The 14,680-nt window shown below is 46.4% G+C and overlaps 9 protein-coding genes across 9 annotated transcripts, besides 3 other annotated features; all 9 read right to left on the bottom strand.

The window, feature by feature from the left end:
• Nucleotides 1-244: 244 nt before the first annotated feature.
• On the bottom strand, nt 245-1,987 carry Tb09.211.3840 (hypothetical protein, conserved; the record flags this gene model as incomplete). The annotated part of the gene is made up of 1 exon (XM_822432.1): nt 245-1,987. One exon carries the CDS (start codon nt 1,985-1,987, stop codon nt 245-247), a length of 1,743 nt encoding a protein of 580 aa, XP_827525.1.
• Nucleotides 1,988-2,302: 315 nt separating this feature from the next.
• Nucleotides 2,303-2,725, bottom strand: Tb09.211.3830 (hypothetical protein, conserved; the record flags this gene model as incomplete). Its single annotated transcript, XM_822431.1, has 1 exon — nt 2,303-2,725. The coding sequence occupies one exon, from the start codon at nt 2,723-2,725 to the stop codon at nt 2,303-2,305; it is 423 nt and encodes a 140-aa protein (XP_827524.1).
• Nucleotides 2,726-3,266: 541 nt separating this feature from the next.
• Tb09.211.3820 (protein kinase, putative) lies at nt 3,267-5,330 on the bottom strand (the record flags this gene model as incomplete). The annotated part of the gene is made up of 1 exon (XM_822430.1): nt 3,267-5,330. One exon carries the CDS (start codon nt 5,328-5,330, stop codon nt 3,267-3,269), a length of 2,064 nt encoding a protein of 687 aa, XP_827523.1.
• Nucleotides 5,331-5,650: 320 nt separating this feature from the next.
• Nucleotides 5,651-6,073, bottom strand: Tb09.211.3810 (hypothetical protein, conserved; the record flags this gene model as incomplete). Its single annotated transcript, XM_822429.1, has 1 exon — nt 5,651-6,073. One exon carries the CDS (start codon nt 6,071-6,073, stop codon nt 5,651-5,653), a length of 423 nt encoding a protein of 140 aa, XP_827522.1.
• A 203-nt stretch (nt 6,074-6,276) lies between these two features.
• On the bottom strand, nt 6,277-8,037 carry Tb09.211.3800 (hypothetical protein, conserved; the record flags this gene model as incomplete). The annotated part of the gene is made up of 1 exon (XM_822428.1): nt 6,277-8,037. The coding sequence occupies one exon, from the start codon at nt 8,035-8,037 to the stop codon at nt 6,277-6,279; it is 1,761 nt and encodes a 586-aa protein (XP_827521.1).
• A 372-nt stretch (nt 8,038-8,409) lies between these two features.
• Nucleotides 8,410-8,742, bottom strand: Tb09.211.3790 (hypothetical protein, unlikely; the record flags this gene model as incomplete). The annotated part of the gene is made up of 1 exon (XM_822427.1): nt 8,410-8,742. One exon carries the CDS (start codon nt 8,740-8,742, stop codon nt 8,410-8,412), a length of 333 nt encoding a protein of 110 aa, XP_827520.1.
• A 273-nt stretch (nt 8,743-9,015) lies between these two features.
• Nucleotides 9,016-9,037: a sequence feature (AT_rich).
• A 373-nt stretch (nt 9,038-9,410) lies between these two features.
• Nucleotides 9,411-9,487: a sequence feature (GA-rich).
• A 69-nt stretch (nt 9,488-9,556) lies between these two features.
• Nucleotides 9,557-11,317, bottom strand: Tb09.211.3780 (hypothetical protein, conserved; the record flags this gene model as incomplete). The annotated part of the gene is made up of 1 exon (XM_822426.1): nt 9,557-11,317. The coding sequence occupies one exon, from the start codon at nt 11,315-11,317 to the stop codon at nt 9,557-9,559; it is 1,761 nt and encodes a 586-aa protein (XP_827519.1).
• An 820-nt stretch (nt 11,318-12,137) lies between these two features.
• Tb09.211.3770 (dynein light chain, putative) lies at nt 12,138-12,512 on the bottom strand (the record flags this gene model as incomplete). The annotated part of the gene is made up of 1 exon (XM_822425.1): nt 12,138-12,512. One exon carries the CDS (start codon nt 12,510-12,512, stop codon nt 12,138-12,140), a length of 375 nt encoding a protein of 124 aa, XP_827518.1.
• An 80-nt stretch (nt 12,513-12,592) lies between these two features.
• Nucleotides 12,593-12,646: a sequence feature (T-rich).
• A 109-nt stretch (nt 12,647-12,755) lies between these two features.
• Tb09.211.3760 (poly(ADP-ribose) glycohydrolase, putative) lies at nt 12,756-14,351 on the bottom strand (the record flags this gene model as incomplete). The annotated part of the gene is made up of 1 exon (XM_822424.1): nt 12,756-14,351. One exon carries the CDS (start codon nt 14,349-14,351, stop codon nt 12,756-12,758), a length of 1,596 nt encoding a protein of 531 aa, XP_827517.1.
• Between the last annotated feature and the right edge of the window lie 329 nt (nt 14,352-14,680).

Here is a 14,680-nt window from a genome sequence, read left to right as displayed (position 1 = left end):
GAGGATTGATAGAGGGGGAGGCTGTTAGTAAAAATCAGACGCTGCCAGGGTAAGATCTGCCAGATCTTTCCATCAAGATTTTTTTCTTCTTCCCTCCTAATACTGCAGATGCGGCTCTTAGGGATATGCAATACGTAATCAACCACCACCACAGAAACAAGAAAGGAAACATGAACAACAGCATCAACACGAGCAGGTGATCCGAACGGTGAGAGCACGTGACACCGGTATATCCCTATCTCGGTCACTTTCGCTCATGTAGCTTGCGCAATTCCTCCCTCACCTTACCGATGTCAACATCCGGGCACTCACTCGCCACTCCCTCCAGCATCAGTGGAACCTCCTTAATGACGACCGCAGGGGAAAAAGACCCAGCACGAAGGAACTCAACCGTTTCGTCCACGCTTTCCCGAACAATGGAACCGTCCGGGAGTTGAGAAAGAAGATCCTGCATGGAATCTATGAGGCTGCCGTACTGCCCCGCCCTTGCTTGTTCATACAAGCGAATATTGCGAGCATGTTTCGCATCGGCCTCATCGTCTTCTCGCTGCCGCTTGCGCCGCACGTTTTCCAGCATTGTTTCGTAATCATCTTCGATTTCTTCATCCTCATCATTATTATCAAAGTCTCCACCGTTCAAGCCAGTATTACCCCCACCCATACTATTATGTCCCTCACGATATTCACCACCTTCAAGCTCTACAGTCCTCTCGAAACGACGGCGATGAGCTGTCTGATTCTGCCGCGTCAGAGAGCGGAGGGCTGCTTGTCGCTCCTGTTCCTGCTGTTGCTCCAGAAGTTCCTTGGCACTGAGACTCTGCAATTTCTCAAATAGTTCACTTTCCATTTGCAGCTGCTCAGTAAGCGTCATGGGTTCTCCTCTGTTCTTCCTTTGTTCCATCATCTTTTTACGAAGATTGTACGACCTCGCGAGGAACTCCCCTTCAGGTGTTCCAGATGCAGCTAAATTGTTCCAGTCAACACTTGGAAGTGTTGGAACACTGTATGCAAGGTTGTGCTGGGCCGACACAGACCTGATCCGTTGATTCTCTTCGTTAACAGCTTTTTCAATTGAAGCTGCACTGTTGCATTCTGCAACGAAGTGTTTACTGGGGTTGATTACAGAAACCATCGCGGGTAAAGTGAGGTCTCCCTTACTAATCGCGGATGGAGAAGCCAGCATTGTGATTGCGTTATCTCTTGACAGCTGTAACGGGAAAGAGTCACTGCCAACCCGCAATGTGGTGCTACCGTCACTCCATCGCACAATGCGTGCATTGCTAACAAATAACTTGTCGCGGCAGCCAATCGACCACCGGATGACGTTCTGTGTTGTATAAAGGCTCCGCTCCGTGCTTCTCAATGGAGCCGAAGGGTTTGAAGAAACGTACGGCCGCGGTTCCATGTGAAGTGTCTGACGGTTAGGGGCAATTTTTGGCATATCCGTAAGCCACATTTCCTCATAAAGACCAACATTCTGTTTATCTGGTACAGAAGAAACTAAGCAATCGAATGGCTTAGGCTCCTGAGTACCGATAATTGCTGCACCTTCCTCACCAAATAATTCATAGACATAGTTTACACAAGCCTCCTTCCTGGCCAATTCCACCTCTTTTCTTAGCGCTTCTTCATTGTCGCTCGTAATGTCCACATCTGTCTCGCATATAGTGTCCCCGAAGAATCGCCGCAGTAAACTTCGAGATCCAAGTAGGGCGGGATCCACTACTACTAGTGACTTGTCCACATAAAAGAACGGACCAAAGAGGTCTTCCAAGGTTAAATCAGAGTCCACACTCACTGCACGCGGTGTGAGGTAAGTCGCTGCACCTTCCCCATCTGCAGCACCGCTGCCGCCCTCATCAGTGGCACCCTGAGTGGTTGGGTTCGCCGTTGTTCTTTCCTCCGTCGTCTGCGTGTCCGATTGCGTGGGAAGTAATAGAAGATCCTCATGCCGTTGTTCTTCTGATTCCAGACCGTGTCGATACATTTTCGGCAGGGAAAATAACTCAACTGTCAACGAAAGCCGACTAGGTGAGGCAAAATAGAAAAATAAAAAGTACCTACGTGTGGATGAAAAGCAAAGAACAAAGAAAAAAAAAGGGAATTCTAATGAGAGGTTCTACTCAAGTTAAGGTGAGTTGCGGACATGAACACAGGTGCAAACATGCCGCTCGATGGTGATAGTACTCCAATAGTAAAGTAAGTTCCTGCGACACTGCGATCCGCTGCGACTTAAAAAACATCATGCAAGTGCACAAGCACGATAAACATGGTCTTGCAATCAGCAACCTCATGTTCTGGTTTAATCATGCAGATCCTCATTCCGGATCTGCGCCCGCTGCTTCACACGTCGTTTTTTTGCCTCCCATTTCTTTCCCATTTGGGCGGCAATTGCTTCGCCACGTTCTCGAGCGGCCTCCTTGCGCTTCGCCTGCTTACGTGACACTTGCTTCTTCGCCCTTTGTTTTGGTAGTTCTAACATTAGATCTCCTACTACACGCATTACCTTATTGCTTAGCCCCGTTGATTCCCCGGTAGCTGAAGCTTCATCACCTCGGGCAACCCGCTGCATCTCGAGTGTTGTCTCCCGCTCCAACCGTTCTTTTTCTCGTTTGGCATTTTCCTCAAGTTCTTTTTGAGCCCGCTCTGCCTTACGCTTCAACACGGTATTTCGGTGGGCCCTTTTCTTGGCCATTTGTTTGAGTTTGCGCACCAGTTTCGTCATGATGACGGTAACTAGCGGATAAAGTAGGAACTGCGCAGATCTAAGGGGATCAACGATAGAAGTTATCCTTTTTACTTGTTTTGGCACTTAGACACCACTTCTTTGGAAGCTGTGAGCACGCACTCTCCCTTTCGTCTATGTGTGTATAGACTTGTGTGCACACACCTCTGAACTGCGATTTCACAATCTTGGGCGCCGTATGCTTTACAAGGATGAGCTGCTAGTAAGTCAGTAGAAATAAAACGAAAAATGATCAATCAGTAGGCAGGAAAAAAATTGTCGCGCACGACGGCCATAACAGTAAACAAGTAAAGCATTACTCACCTGCCTCGTCAGAAACATGTGCCATCTATTCAACTGTCCATCCAATACTGCACCGATTATTCCCAAATTCACTTACGGTCATGCGTAGCAGTCAGAAGAATAAAGTCACGAGTATGCAGAGCAAAGAAAATCCGTCTCTGTAAAGTTTCAGAGACATAAAGTAAGAAAAAATCGACGGGAAGGGGAGCTGCGGTTTGTGAGGTTGTAGTCCAACGTCTCATATGGGACCCATAGCCCTTGCTTGTTTCTCCTTCAACCATTTATTGTATAAATAAGCCGGTGGACTTACTAGTGGCGCCTGATGCCGTAGACCATCGGTGGACGTATCACTCTTGTCTCCACCGATATTGCCACTAGTCCCTATACACCCCATCGACTGAGGCATTCTAGGAAAGCGCATCCAATCAGCCGCCGTTAGATTCGGTAATGGTGGTTGTTGCTGGGAGCAGCTAGCTTTCCGTGCCGCGTCCCTTTTTGAATCACCAGCATCGAGGCGGCCGTGGTAGGTGTGCCTGAGGTCATCTCTTTGTAGCTGGTGCACATATGCGATAAACCGCCGTACATCATACAAATCCCCAGGCGACGTTAACGCCTGCAAGAAGGCAGGAAGAAAGGTTGCTTCAAAGTCTGGAATTGACATGCAACACGCCTTGAAGCACCGTATAAGGTCATCGTGAAGTTGAACAAAAGTCTCATGCTTGATGTTCTTGCACGCCAGCTCCTCAAATGTATAGCAAGCTGCAGCCCTATTGTCAATATCTGCCCAACCATCGCTGGTATGTACACCACCCAATTTACGATATTGACCCACAATGTTCAACACTGTTCGTTGACTTTCTACTGTTGCTGGAACTACAACCGCGTCAAAGAGAGACTTAGCGGCTTCAGAGCTGCGACTTGGCAGAGAGACTTTTGCATTGGTGCTCATTTCCGGATCCAGCAGCTTTGGTGGCTTTGGCAGGTTACGGAAGTCATCCGACGTCGTCATCCGAGAAATATGGGAGGGTGTGCACCAAGAGTACCGCGAAGTTTCTAGCAACGGTGCCTGTGCCGCAAAGAACTCACGCTTCAGGGCAGCAACAGCCTCCATGCACCGGTTCTTTGTCAGCGTTGAATCTGCGAATTGTGGGAGAACAATTGCCTCATCGTTCATCTTCTCATTGTTACCGATTTTTTTCTTCCCTGCGATGGTCACTGCTGCGATAATACCCGCTATTTTAGCGCTGCGTTCCTTCGCATTTGCCACGCCACTCGTTACGATTAACTTATGCTCAAGTAACTGGCGCACTTTTGGGCGTATCTGCGGATCCCTGCGCAAGCAGCAAGCAATAAAGTCACGTAGGTGACCAGTTGGCAGCTTCTCCTGAAGAAAACTCTTGCGCGAACCCGTCACCGTTTCTTGGACAGAGCATGGCATAACGGAGAGGTCCTTGATGTACTCTGATAAAGCGGATCTGGTCATCCCCACCTGCGTCATCTCCAATGCAGAGACACCTAACGACCAAACATCCGACGGAAAACTATGGGAAGTGATGTGCCCTGAGCGATGGTCCATCATTCCACTATCCAAAACTTCGGGGGCAATCCAACCGATGGTACCAATGACAGTAAACCGCCCATCTTGCTGGCTCAGGTCTGCGCACGTACCAAAGTCGCAAAGTTTCACAGAAGAGGCGTTACGATCAAGCAACATATTCAGGGGTTTGATATCGCGGTGGACCAGTTGACACTCCTCGTGGATGTACAAAAGTGCTTGCAGAACATCGTACACAACCGCAGCTATCTCCGCTTCCGTCATTTGCTTTACACTTTGCTCCGCAGCCATTTTTATTACCTTAGCAACGGAGGCGCCTTCCACGAGCTCCTCAACAATACACAAAGAAGGTTCAGTGGAGAAGCTCAGTGATGATTTTGGTACCTTTCCCTCTGCGTTCCTCTTCGACCCGGGTTCCTTGGTAGGCGCACCTAACTCTGCGCTGGTTCGCTTGGCTTGCGAGATGCTTTCGAGTTTGCCCTGACCTGTAAAGGCGGTGTAGTAGGTGACGATGTTGGGATGCTGAAGGTTGCTCAAATAAGAAACTTCTTTCAGCACAACGGTAATGTCTTCGGTAACCTCCGAGAAAATAGTTTGCTTCACTGCCACCGGTTTTCCTTCTCGTTCCCACGCTTCTTCGTCTCCTGCACGCTCTTTTGCGAGCCGAAAGGCCTTGAAAACTGTGCCATATGCACCCATACCAATAATGGAGTGAGGCCGAAGGAGGTGTCCAGTTCCGTCATCCATTGTACGATATTAATTCCAAGCTACTGCTGGCGAAAATGATGAGAACTGGAGAAGTTGAAAAGCGGAGATGCGATGAATGTGAGTAGATAATTTGTCGTTAAACGCACAACAAAGCAGAAAGGATGAAAAAGAGTATCCTTATATATGGCGGACGGTTCCATTCACGTGTTGGTAGCATGGGGACAGAGGGGAATCACCACAAACTTCTCTCGTCTCCTCGCTTCACTTCAAATGTTCAAACTTCGGACGAAACCACGTGTTCCTTCCCTTTGGAAAATTTCATGCGGTTTTCTCGATGCATGCGTCGGAGTTACAGCAAGCTAAAGGATCTTCTGAGAGTGGAAAAACTGGTCCAGGGCTTCCCCAAACGCTGTGGAAGTGATTACACGACCCTGCGTGTGACTGTAGTTGGGATCCTTTGTTACGTACCTTTGGAAAACATCACTAAACATCTTACGCAAGATGTTCTGCACCACATCTGTCTTGAGATCCTTGTCACTTAGAAGTGCAACGCGATAACCAGTCATTGTCTCGTTATAATGAAGTTTGTAAAGCGGAGTCCGAACTGCGTAAAAGCCACCCTCTCCAGAGGACGAAAGCTGCGATGAGAAGTGCTGTAGCGTATATATGAATCCAGCTACAAGCCCCGCCTCACCCTCCTGAGGCGCCGTAGTTCGATTCCACTCCTTGTAGAATATGTTGTCACCATATCGATTGAAGATGTAAATAGAATACAACGTCATTGGCACCTTCTATAAACAACTCAGAGAGCAATAACAACAGAAGCGAAATGGCTGAAAAGCTACAAATAAGGACAAATCAAACAATTGGTTCTCTATTCGTGATAGATATAAGTGAGGTCCAGAAGCTCTTGTGTTGTCAACCCATTTAAGTTATCACGCAACCCTCAACACACCACACCACATTCATCAAATTATTCGCTCGCTCACCTGTCGTAATTCTCCGGTCTAACATGAGACTCGCTTACCTCCCTTTCTACCCGTAAAGCATCTCTGTCAAGTGGCGTGCGATACTCATCAACAATATTCGGGACCCACGGCGGCATCCCTGCTGCACCCTTCTGCCAGCGCGTTCGAAGCCGTGCCCAGGGACTAACTTGCTTGCGGCTCTCGTTAGATGCCATCTCTTGGATGCGCCGCGTCTCCGCCTCCATCCAATGGTCATAGTCACTTCCTTGTGCACGTTGTAGGCGTCGCCAGCGCATCAATTCGTTATCTAGCCGCGCTTTCTCCACTTGCTCTTCTTCATCAAGGCTAAGATCCTTCTCATTTAAATCGAACCGATTGGGTCCAATATCCACAGAGGCCTTCATCCCCTGAAGTTCCAATGAAGCTGTCTCCTGTTGCTCCTGGTTGTTGTGAAGGGGAAGGTAGTCCCAATTACCATGTGGCCGCAGGGCGTGAAGCACAACAGAAAAGGCGATGAGAGCATCAGTCTGCGATACTTCGTCCAGAAGCAATTGGGTCACTGGTATGCTAAGTTGTTTTGACCAACGCCGAACTGAATTACGTTTGTGATTGGGCCCAACCATGAGAAGTTGACCCTTCGCATCGCTTTTAGTAAAGTTATTGCGACAGTAATCACTAAGTGTTTCCCGCTTTACCGCTGGGGATCCGCAAGGTGAGGTCCGCGATTTGGGCTGAGCGCAACCAGACCGTAACTGTCTGACAAGGTCACCTAGTTCGTCAGTTGCGTCGTTATCATCCCTCGCTGCAAAGCAGACGGGTGACAAATCGTTTCTTTGCAGAATGTGGTTCAACATTCCGTACACGTTATCTCCATCTTCCTCCTTCAACGTATAAATGGGAACGGCCTTTTGGAAATGGGCACCGCGAGCTGCGCGAATCACCCGATGATCGTATAAATCTGCACAATGATTTGTCGCTATAACCGCGTCATAGTGAAACCCGGCCGCTGTACGTAACACTGTACCAAGAAGACCGGGATCATCCACGTTGTCAAGCACAAGTACGCGATCAAACCTCTGCTTGTTTGCTATGAGACTTTCCTTTGGGGGTGGCTTTGGGATATCAAAGTCACCTATGAAACCATCGTTACCGGGGGAGCAGACATCGGCTACGTGTCGGTCCACCCGAATAATTTCCGTTTTAACCCCCGTATTCGTTGCCCACTTCGGTTTTTGCTGTCCCTCACGGACGAGCAGATGTCTCGGTGTGTACCCTCGCTTGTGCAGTTCGTGCAGCAAATGCCTGCCCCCAACAACCATCATTTGTTTCGACGAGCGGTATTTTGGGTTTTGGCGAAGTTTGACGAAATGCTGTATGAGATGGTGCCGTTCGTCACTTATTACTGTACCTTCCCATATAACATTCTGCTGCAACTGCATGAGTAAGGCGCGTTGTGCCCGTTTCTGCAATATCTCGGCGGGAAGCGTATCTGGTGAGCCCACCTTTGCGTGAACAGCATCCGGAACAACGATGTTGCGGGAAGCGGGATCTTTGGGCGCCAAAGGATGGCTGTAGGCATTCTTTGAGCGACGTGCGGTGGGCCGTTGCTCACCTATGGTCGATTGCCAACGCCGTTGCGACATAATTGCAAAACCGATATGCATAAATGAATGTGAAAGAGGTGCACGCAGAAAGTTCTTCCGGGGCATAGCATCCACCATCAACAGTGGTAACCTTACCGTTAGCACTATACCGCATTTTCCGTGCGGCCAGTGCATTTTTCTTCAATCCTTTCTGCTTTTTTTCTCCTATAAAACGCCACGGTTTTGCCGTCAATATCTTGTACACACCGTCACACTGTTGGGGTCGCCTCCACCATGCAAATGGTGTGACTTCCTAAGCACACTTCTTCTCACCTACTATTAAAATAATTGTAAAACCGCCCCCTTCCCTCCACCCCAACAGCTAAAATTAATGAAAGAAAATTGCGAAAGTTAAATGAGCATCCGTATACAAAGATAATAACGCATCGATACACATACAAATAAAAAAAATACATGCATTTCAAAAGGTTAGCAACAGGAAGGTAAGAAAAAAAAATGATGATCCATATTTTAGTCAGATGTAGAAAGAGGATTTTTTTTCTTTTTTTAGAAAGTGAGCTTCATTTTTTTTTTGAAGAAAAATGATTCTTCAAGCTGCATGATAGGCGTCGCAGCCACAGACAACAACAACAGTGACGAAGGAAATGAAAAAATTGTTTTACCATTTTTTTTTAAATAAAAAAGTGTAAAAAAGAGAAAGTTAAGGTATGAAAAGTAATGTGAAGAGAAAAAGCAGAAAGGCACCAGTGCCACTTTTCTCTCGTTTGCACACCTTATTTTTTTGTGTTTCATCGTAAACGTATAGATATCTTTCAAATCATTGTTAAGGTTTTTGGTCCGTAACGCTGCATCCCTGTCTATAACGTTTTCCACCGGCATGGAAAGAAGAAAATAGTAAAAAAAAACTGTTGTCAAGCTATTTTTACTATTATTAATGTTGTGACCCTTCTCCTCTTTGGCTTTACACTTTTCCTCCTCTTCTCATTTTATTGATTTGTTCCCTTTTGTTCTCTTTTTTTATTCTTTGCGGAAGATATGGGGACGCCGGTCTGTGTTTGTATTCCACAGGTCCGCGCAAGGTAGCATGGATATGATGCCACAAAACTTGTGCATCATGCGGAAGAACGCACAGCCGCATAAGACAATAACGACAAAAAAAAATAATAATAATAAAGTAAAACAAAGAAAATTAAACCACCATCGAAAAGAAATGTTTTCCATTTTATCGCCTCAAAAGCAGCCCATTCACCAAACGTAGATAGCAACCCGAATTTAGTTGAGCATTCGAGGAGACAAAAAGCTGCCCGCGTTTCTGAGTAAGACGAAAGGGAGGGGAAAAGTGGCTGATTGCATCGATTTGTTGCGTCTCCAACAGCTCCCCCCAAGCACCAATTTACTAGGTTCGACTTCGCACGTCGCCACTTCCTTTCCTCACCCCTTTTCCTTCTTTTACTATTTTCTTCCCGAACAGAAGGTTGGTGCGTTCATCCATTTATAAATAATTACCCCCCTTCTGTCATCGCTCGGCACTTTCTATACACCCTTCCTCTTTCTTTTTTTCTTTGCTTCCCTTTTCCTTTCCGTTTCCCTCCCTTGTTCTCCTTCTCTGTTTACTTCTATATTTACATGGTTACATGTGTTCGCCAAAGTTCATACTCGAACCTTTCACATAATACTCTAGTCAAGATTCCTCCTAACCAAAGGGGCCATGTATTTCCTTAGTATATGTTGTTGAGTCCACTAAGGAAGCAAGTTTCACCTTTGCATTGAGCGTATCTAGTGGAACAACAACAACTAATGCTTGTGGCTCTTCCTTTATTTCCACTCCCACAAAGTTTTCCTGCATGTAAGTCAGAAACGGATCCAACATCTCATCTGCGGCGAGGGACTTGAGACAAACGCCTGTATTGTCGTCTGATACCACGCGCATTTCAAAGCGAACGTTACGAGTGTATTTTTGCATTAGCTCGTTCGTGCAGGGTGGATCTACGGCAGGCGGTGGATGATGTCCTGCATACACCGCAGGTCCAATAATCTGCACACTAGGGTAAGCGGAACGTTCGTTTTCGTCATCATCATACTGTCCCTTAAAGGAAGCCATATAAAGCTCACCTGCAGTGATGCTGCAGGACAGAGCTCCTGCGATGTCATTGCCAAGTCGAGTTACTAAGCGTTGTGCAAAGCACAACGAGGAGGCCAAGGCGGCGGTGTAGGACATAAAGGATGACTCGAAAGTTGCACCACCGACGCCTACAGATAGTAAAAGGCCACTATGGTCCTCTAACGAATAGCGGTGGACCTCACGTATGACAGCGACGGTAGAGTCACTACCAGACAAAATTACTTCCTCCATGTCCTGGTTCGGCATTTCAAAGGAATGCAGCACGTAAACACCGCTCGTCCTCACACCTGGTGGTGCTGGAGTAAACAGATAAAACAAGGGGGAGCGCAGGCCCCGCGTCGAGTGGTGGAGGAGCATCGGCACGGTCGTAACTACGGGCTTCTTCGGAGACAAGAATTCCAGTCGTACATCGAAAGCTATGCAAATATCCAAGAAGGTTGCATGCTGTGTATCGTTAAACACACGGAAGGACAGTTTACCATGCTTCACCTTAATTATATTTCGATCTTGAGCCACATTGGCGGTTTCAGCAGAATCTGAGTTATTTTCAGTTACGAACTTTGATAGCAAAAGCCGAACATCATGATACGGACGGTTGCGCTCCAAGAACTGCGCGCCAGTCTCTACCTCCAACTGAACAATCACACCCAAACCGGGGGCAATGATTAGGAACGTTCCTTCAGGCAGTCTCATGTTAAACATGAAAGCACAATCTTGTGGGCAAAACACTGTTTCCAAGCACCGCCGCACCACTTCCTGACTATAAAACAAACGATGAAATTTTCGCGATAACAGGGGTAAGGGTGTGGCATCTTGAAAGTACACGGCAACCCTGGCGAGGTTGTCAACCTCGTTACGATCTGTGCACATTGGGCAGTCAATAACATTGCTTTTATGATATGTCGCTCTAAAGCATATTTCACCCACTGAGTTCGCACGTAACATATCACACCCGCATGACTGACAGGGAACAACAAAGACCATGGAAACTAAACCAGCCTCCTTAGCGAGCAGTAATTGTTCAATGACATCAGTTGGTGGTATGTCGAGATGGGCGGCGAGGGACAAGGGGTTCCATAGCGTAACACCCTCACAGTAACTGCGCAAATTCTTCACTGTTGCTATGAGGGTTTCGCTAAGAACTGGGTGCGTTCCTGGGGGCTGATTCGCTACATTACAGAGACCGCGAAACTCCTCATCCATGAGAGGAAAATCGGCGCTCAACAAAGGTTCTAGGTATTCATTGAGTTTTTCCCAGAAAAATTTGCTACGGCGATTTGCCGGTAGGATGTTCCATTTACTGACGGAAAACTTGGGTGCATTTTTCTGCATCGCTTTATTCCCCTCTCTATATCCTTCGTCAATTCTATATGATTTTTTCTCTTAAAAAAAAACCTAAGCGTAAATATAAATGTATATTTTATGTATAAGATATGAATTTCGTTATATATCTTGCTGCCGTCGATGCTGCAAACCCTTTAGTCGGTGGAAATGAGGAATAAAGAAGTATAGAAGAGGGTGAAAAAACATAACGCAAACAGATTGCGCGGGGGTCTGGTGAAGCACCGTGAATACTAACGGCCATATCGCATGCAAAGATTTTTCGATGCATCGACAACCTCAGTGTTTTAAAAGTCAGTTGTAAAGAAAAAAAGAAACACAAACATTCTTGAGAGGAACAAACAGGAAATAACGAACACTTCTAGCTCTCACTGGCGTTATCTTCCCCCCTTTTTAATCACCATTCCTCCTTTCTTTCCTTCTCGGCTGTATTTCCCACTTCCCCTTCTTATGAATTCATTTCGCCACCAGAAGTGTGTGAGGTGCGGCAGTAAGTGAGAGGAAACCTCATGTGATGCAACATTCATTCATAACTATACAACATGTCATGCCAAGTTGTATGCCACACCTTGCTGAGGGGAAACCGGTCATTTTTTTTTTTCAAAACATACACATATATTTACACACGGATAATCTCCTACCCATGGAATATGGGAAAGAATATAAAGTAAGCGAACAGAAAGAAGAGGTAATAAAATAAGGAAAGATATGGACCTGAGCGAATAGACACGGTGGAAGAGTTGTCCCAAAGTGATGCATAGCGTTGGTTCCAAAATCCCTGTCCTTTCCCGGCCAGCGATCAATCCGCCTTTTAATATTGATAGAGGCCGAATACCGTCACCACAGCAAAGAGATGTTGAGTCACGTAAACCTCCTCAAAGTAGTCATCCGTATCAGAATCCCAAAACATTTTGCAACCAGCGCGAAGTCCCTGCCCACGTTGCTCCCCGATCATACAATGCACCATTATTTTGTATCGCTCAAGTTCCATAGACCGAATCCGATCACGGACGCCGTCAGCAATTTCTTTGCTAATGCTCTGCATCTCGTCCGCCTTGTAAACTTCATTCTCAAGCCTCGATTCAAGAAGGCTACGAACAACTGGGCGGATATCATTCGGTCGGAACTTCCGCTTGTGGTCCGGCCTCAGGGAAAAAGTAGTGGCATCTCCAAAATCTGTTTGCATAATGGTGTATGCTTGAATTATGCTCCTAATAATATACTTATGCAGAAGTATTCAACAAACTATGAGGCTGCGATAGTCACAAAAAAAAAAAAGAAACAAACAAACAGAAATAGAAAGAAGAATAACAATACAAAGTTCATGGAGATGCACACACAGACACGCGCAAAAAGAAAATGAAAATAACAGAAATGAAGTTACACGAACAATGCCACCAATTTACCCGTCCCACAATTCTCATCTTTTCTAAATTAACACCAGATGTGTGCCCAGAGGAAGGCGACACCACGGCATTGTGAGGAAGCACTCAAACAACTGGTTGCGTGGTCTCGGAAACATGCTGGAGCAGAACAGAATCATAGTAAAAACCTCCCCTACGGTCCATTCCTCTTCGCGTAGCTTCTTGTAAACTTTATGAAAACCATTGCATAACGCAATATCACCGAACGCGGAATAAATTAACGGTCGTCCTGCCTGAGAGGCCGCACACCACTGTAATAACAGTTTAAGTTCTCTATCGCCACCAAAGGCACCGCAGCCCCAGTTCCCCGTCGCAATAGGACCAGAGTGCACGGATGATAGAGTGCTGTCAGGAATTCCTTTGAATGCCACAAAAGCTTTATGGGTTTCACGGATTATAAAATCCTTACGAAATTGGTTGTCCACGGCATCACTGAAATCGACTGCGTCCATGGCCACTATACACGTGTTGCGCACAAACCTTGGAGCCTCATCATTTCTCCCAACTAGCTTAACAGGCACTTTATCTACATGCATCCCTTGTTCGCATGAATCCACCCTGAACATCCGGCCACTTAAAGGAATAATGTCCGGTGTACACCCGCTAATATAACGGAAAGTCTTCGCATAACCCTCCGTAACACTGTAGGACGCGGCGCCGGCAACAAACACCACTTCATTGTCTAACAGCTCCTCACAAACGAGACAAGAAAGAAGTAGCTCCGGAGATGTGACGAAGCGTATCTCCTCTTGGAGACAACCAGAAGACAAAACACCACCCCCGATACACCGGTTGGCGAAATCCACTTGTAAGTTCGTATAACTCTCTTCAATGAGCAAGTTTTCGGAAATTACGACAGGCTCCATAGCGCGGGTGCTTCTTTCAAAGTCAGGAAAGGATGTACGTGCAACGCGATAGATCTCCACGCACGGCCACACTTCCTTCGTGCAACGAGCGCAATATCTAAAATACTGTAGTAAACACTGCACCTTCGCACATTGACTGCTAAACCGATCAGGCTTTTCATTGCAAAGAAGGCGCACAAAGTTAAAGGAAGAAAGTTTGTGTAGCCCAGTAGAGCTTCCAAATTTATGCACCTGAGATCTTCCCTGGAAAAGGGAGAAAAAACCACAAACCAGCAGTGTTGAGGCCTCTTCATGTGTGAACAGCAAACGATGGGTATCACTCTGTGATAAAATAGGAATCTCTTGGGGAAACAACTCAGGTCCCCGGAGTACGGCGCGCTTCATCCAGGGTAAAGTGAAACAAAAAAACTGCACACGTTCTTCAGCAGTCATGACGTGATCGAGAACATGACAAAGTACCCCAAAGCACAGCACCTGACGAGTTTCAGAAATAATTTTCCGCGTATAAAGCACCTGAAGAAGTATTCTGAGGCTTGATGTGTCTGTCGTATCCGACTCCATTAGAGCTGCAGTTACGATATCCCAGCCTATGTAACCATGCGGCGAGTTGTTTTCATCTCTTTTTTCCTGCCATGGCAGCACTATTGTTCTACCGTGTGTGCCAGCCGCTGAAGGGGTTTGAGGGAAAAACTCATTTAGTGTCCTTTGCCTCATCACTATGTTGTGAGAAGTCATTCTTTCCTTGCCTTTAAGGCTGACCTCGCATATAATTCCAGGACGCAATTTAAATGTATGATGATACGTACACTACTCTATGGTTATACGCGGTATTCAAGTGAGTCACTTGTGGTCCTTTACTATCTGTAGCACTGTCTGCATATGCGTGTAAGGTTCTTCGTGCAGAAGGGGGGGGTAATGACAAAGTATAAAAAAAATATGTAGTTTATTCCAGCGAACAACAAGTTTAGCGCAACATACAACTTCGTGTAGTACAGGAAACAATATATATATATATACGAAAAACATTAACCAATATGGTAGAGACAAAGCCCCCTTCCTCCATA

This window comes from Trypanosoma brucei, chromosome 9 (assembly GCF_000002445.2).
Source record: "Trypanosoma brucei brucei TREU927 chromosome 9, whole genome shotgun sequence".
In the NCBI taxonomy this organism is placed as follows: domain Eukaryota; phylum Euglenozoa; class Kinetoplastea; order Trypanosomatida; family Trypanosomatidae; genus Trypanosoma; species Trypanosoma brucei.
This window is presented reverse-complemented; position numbering and strand designations above follow the sequence as displayed.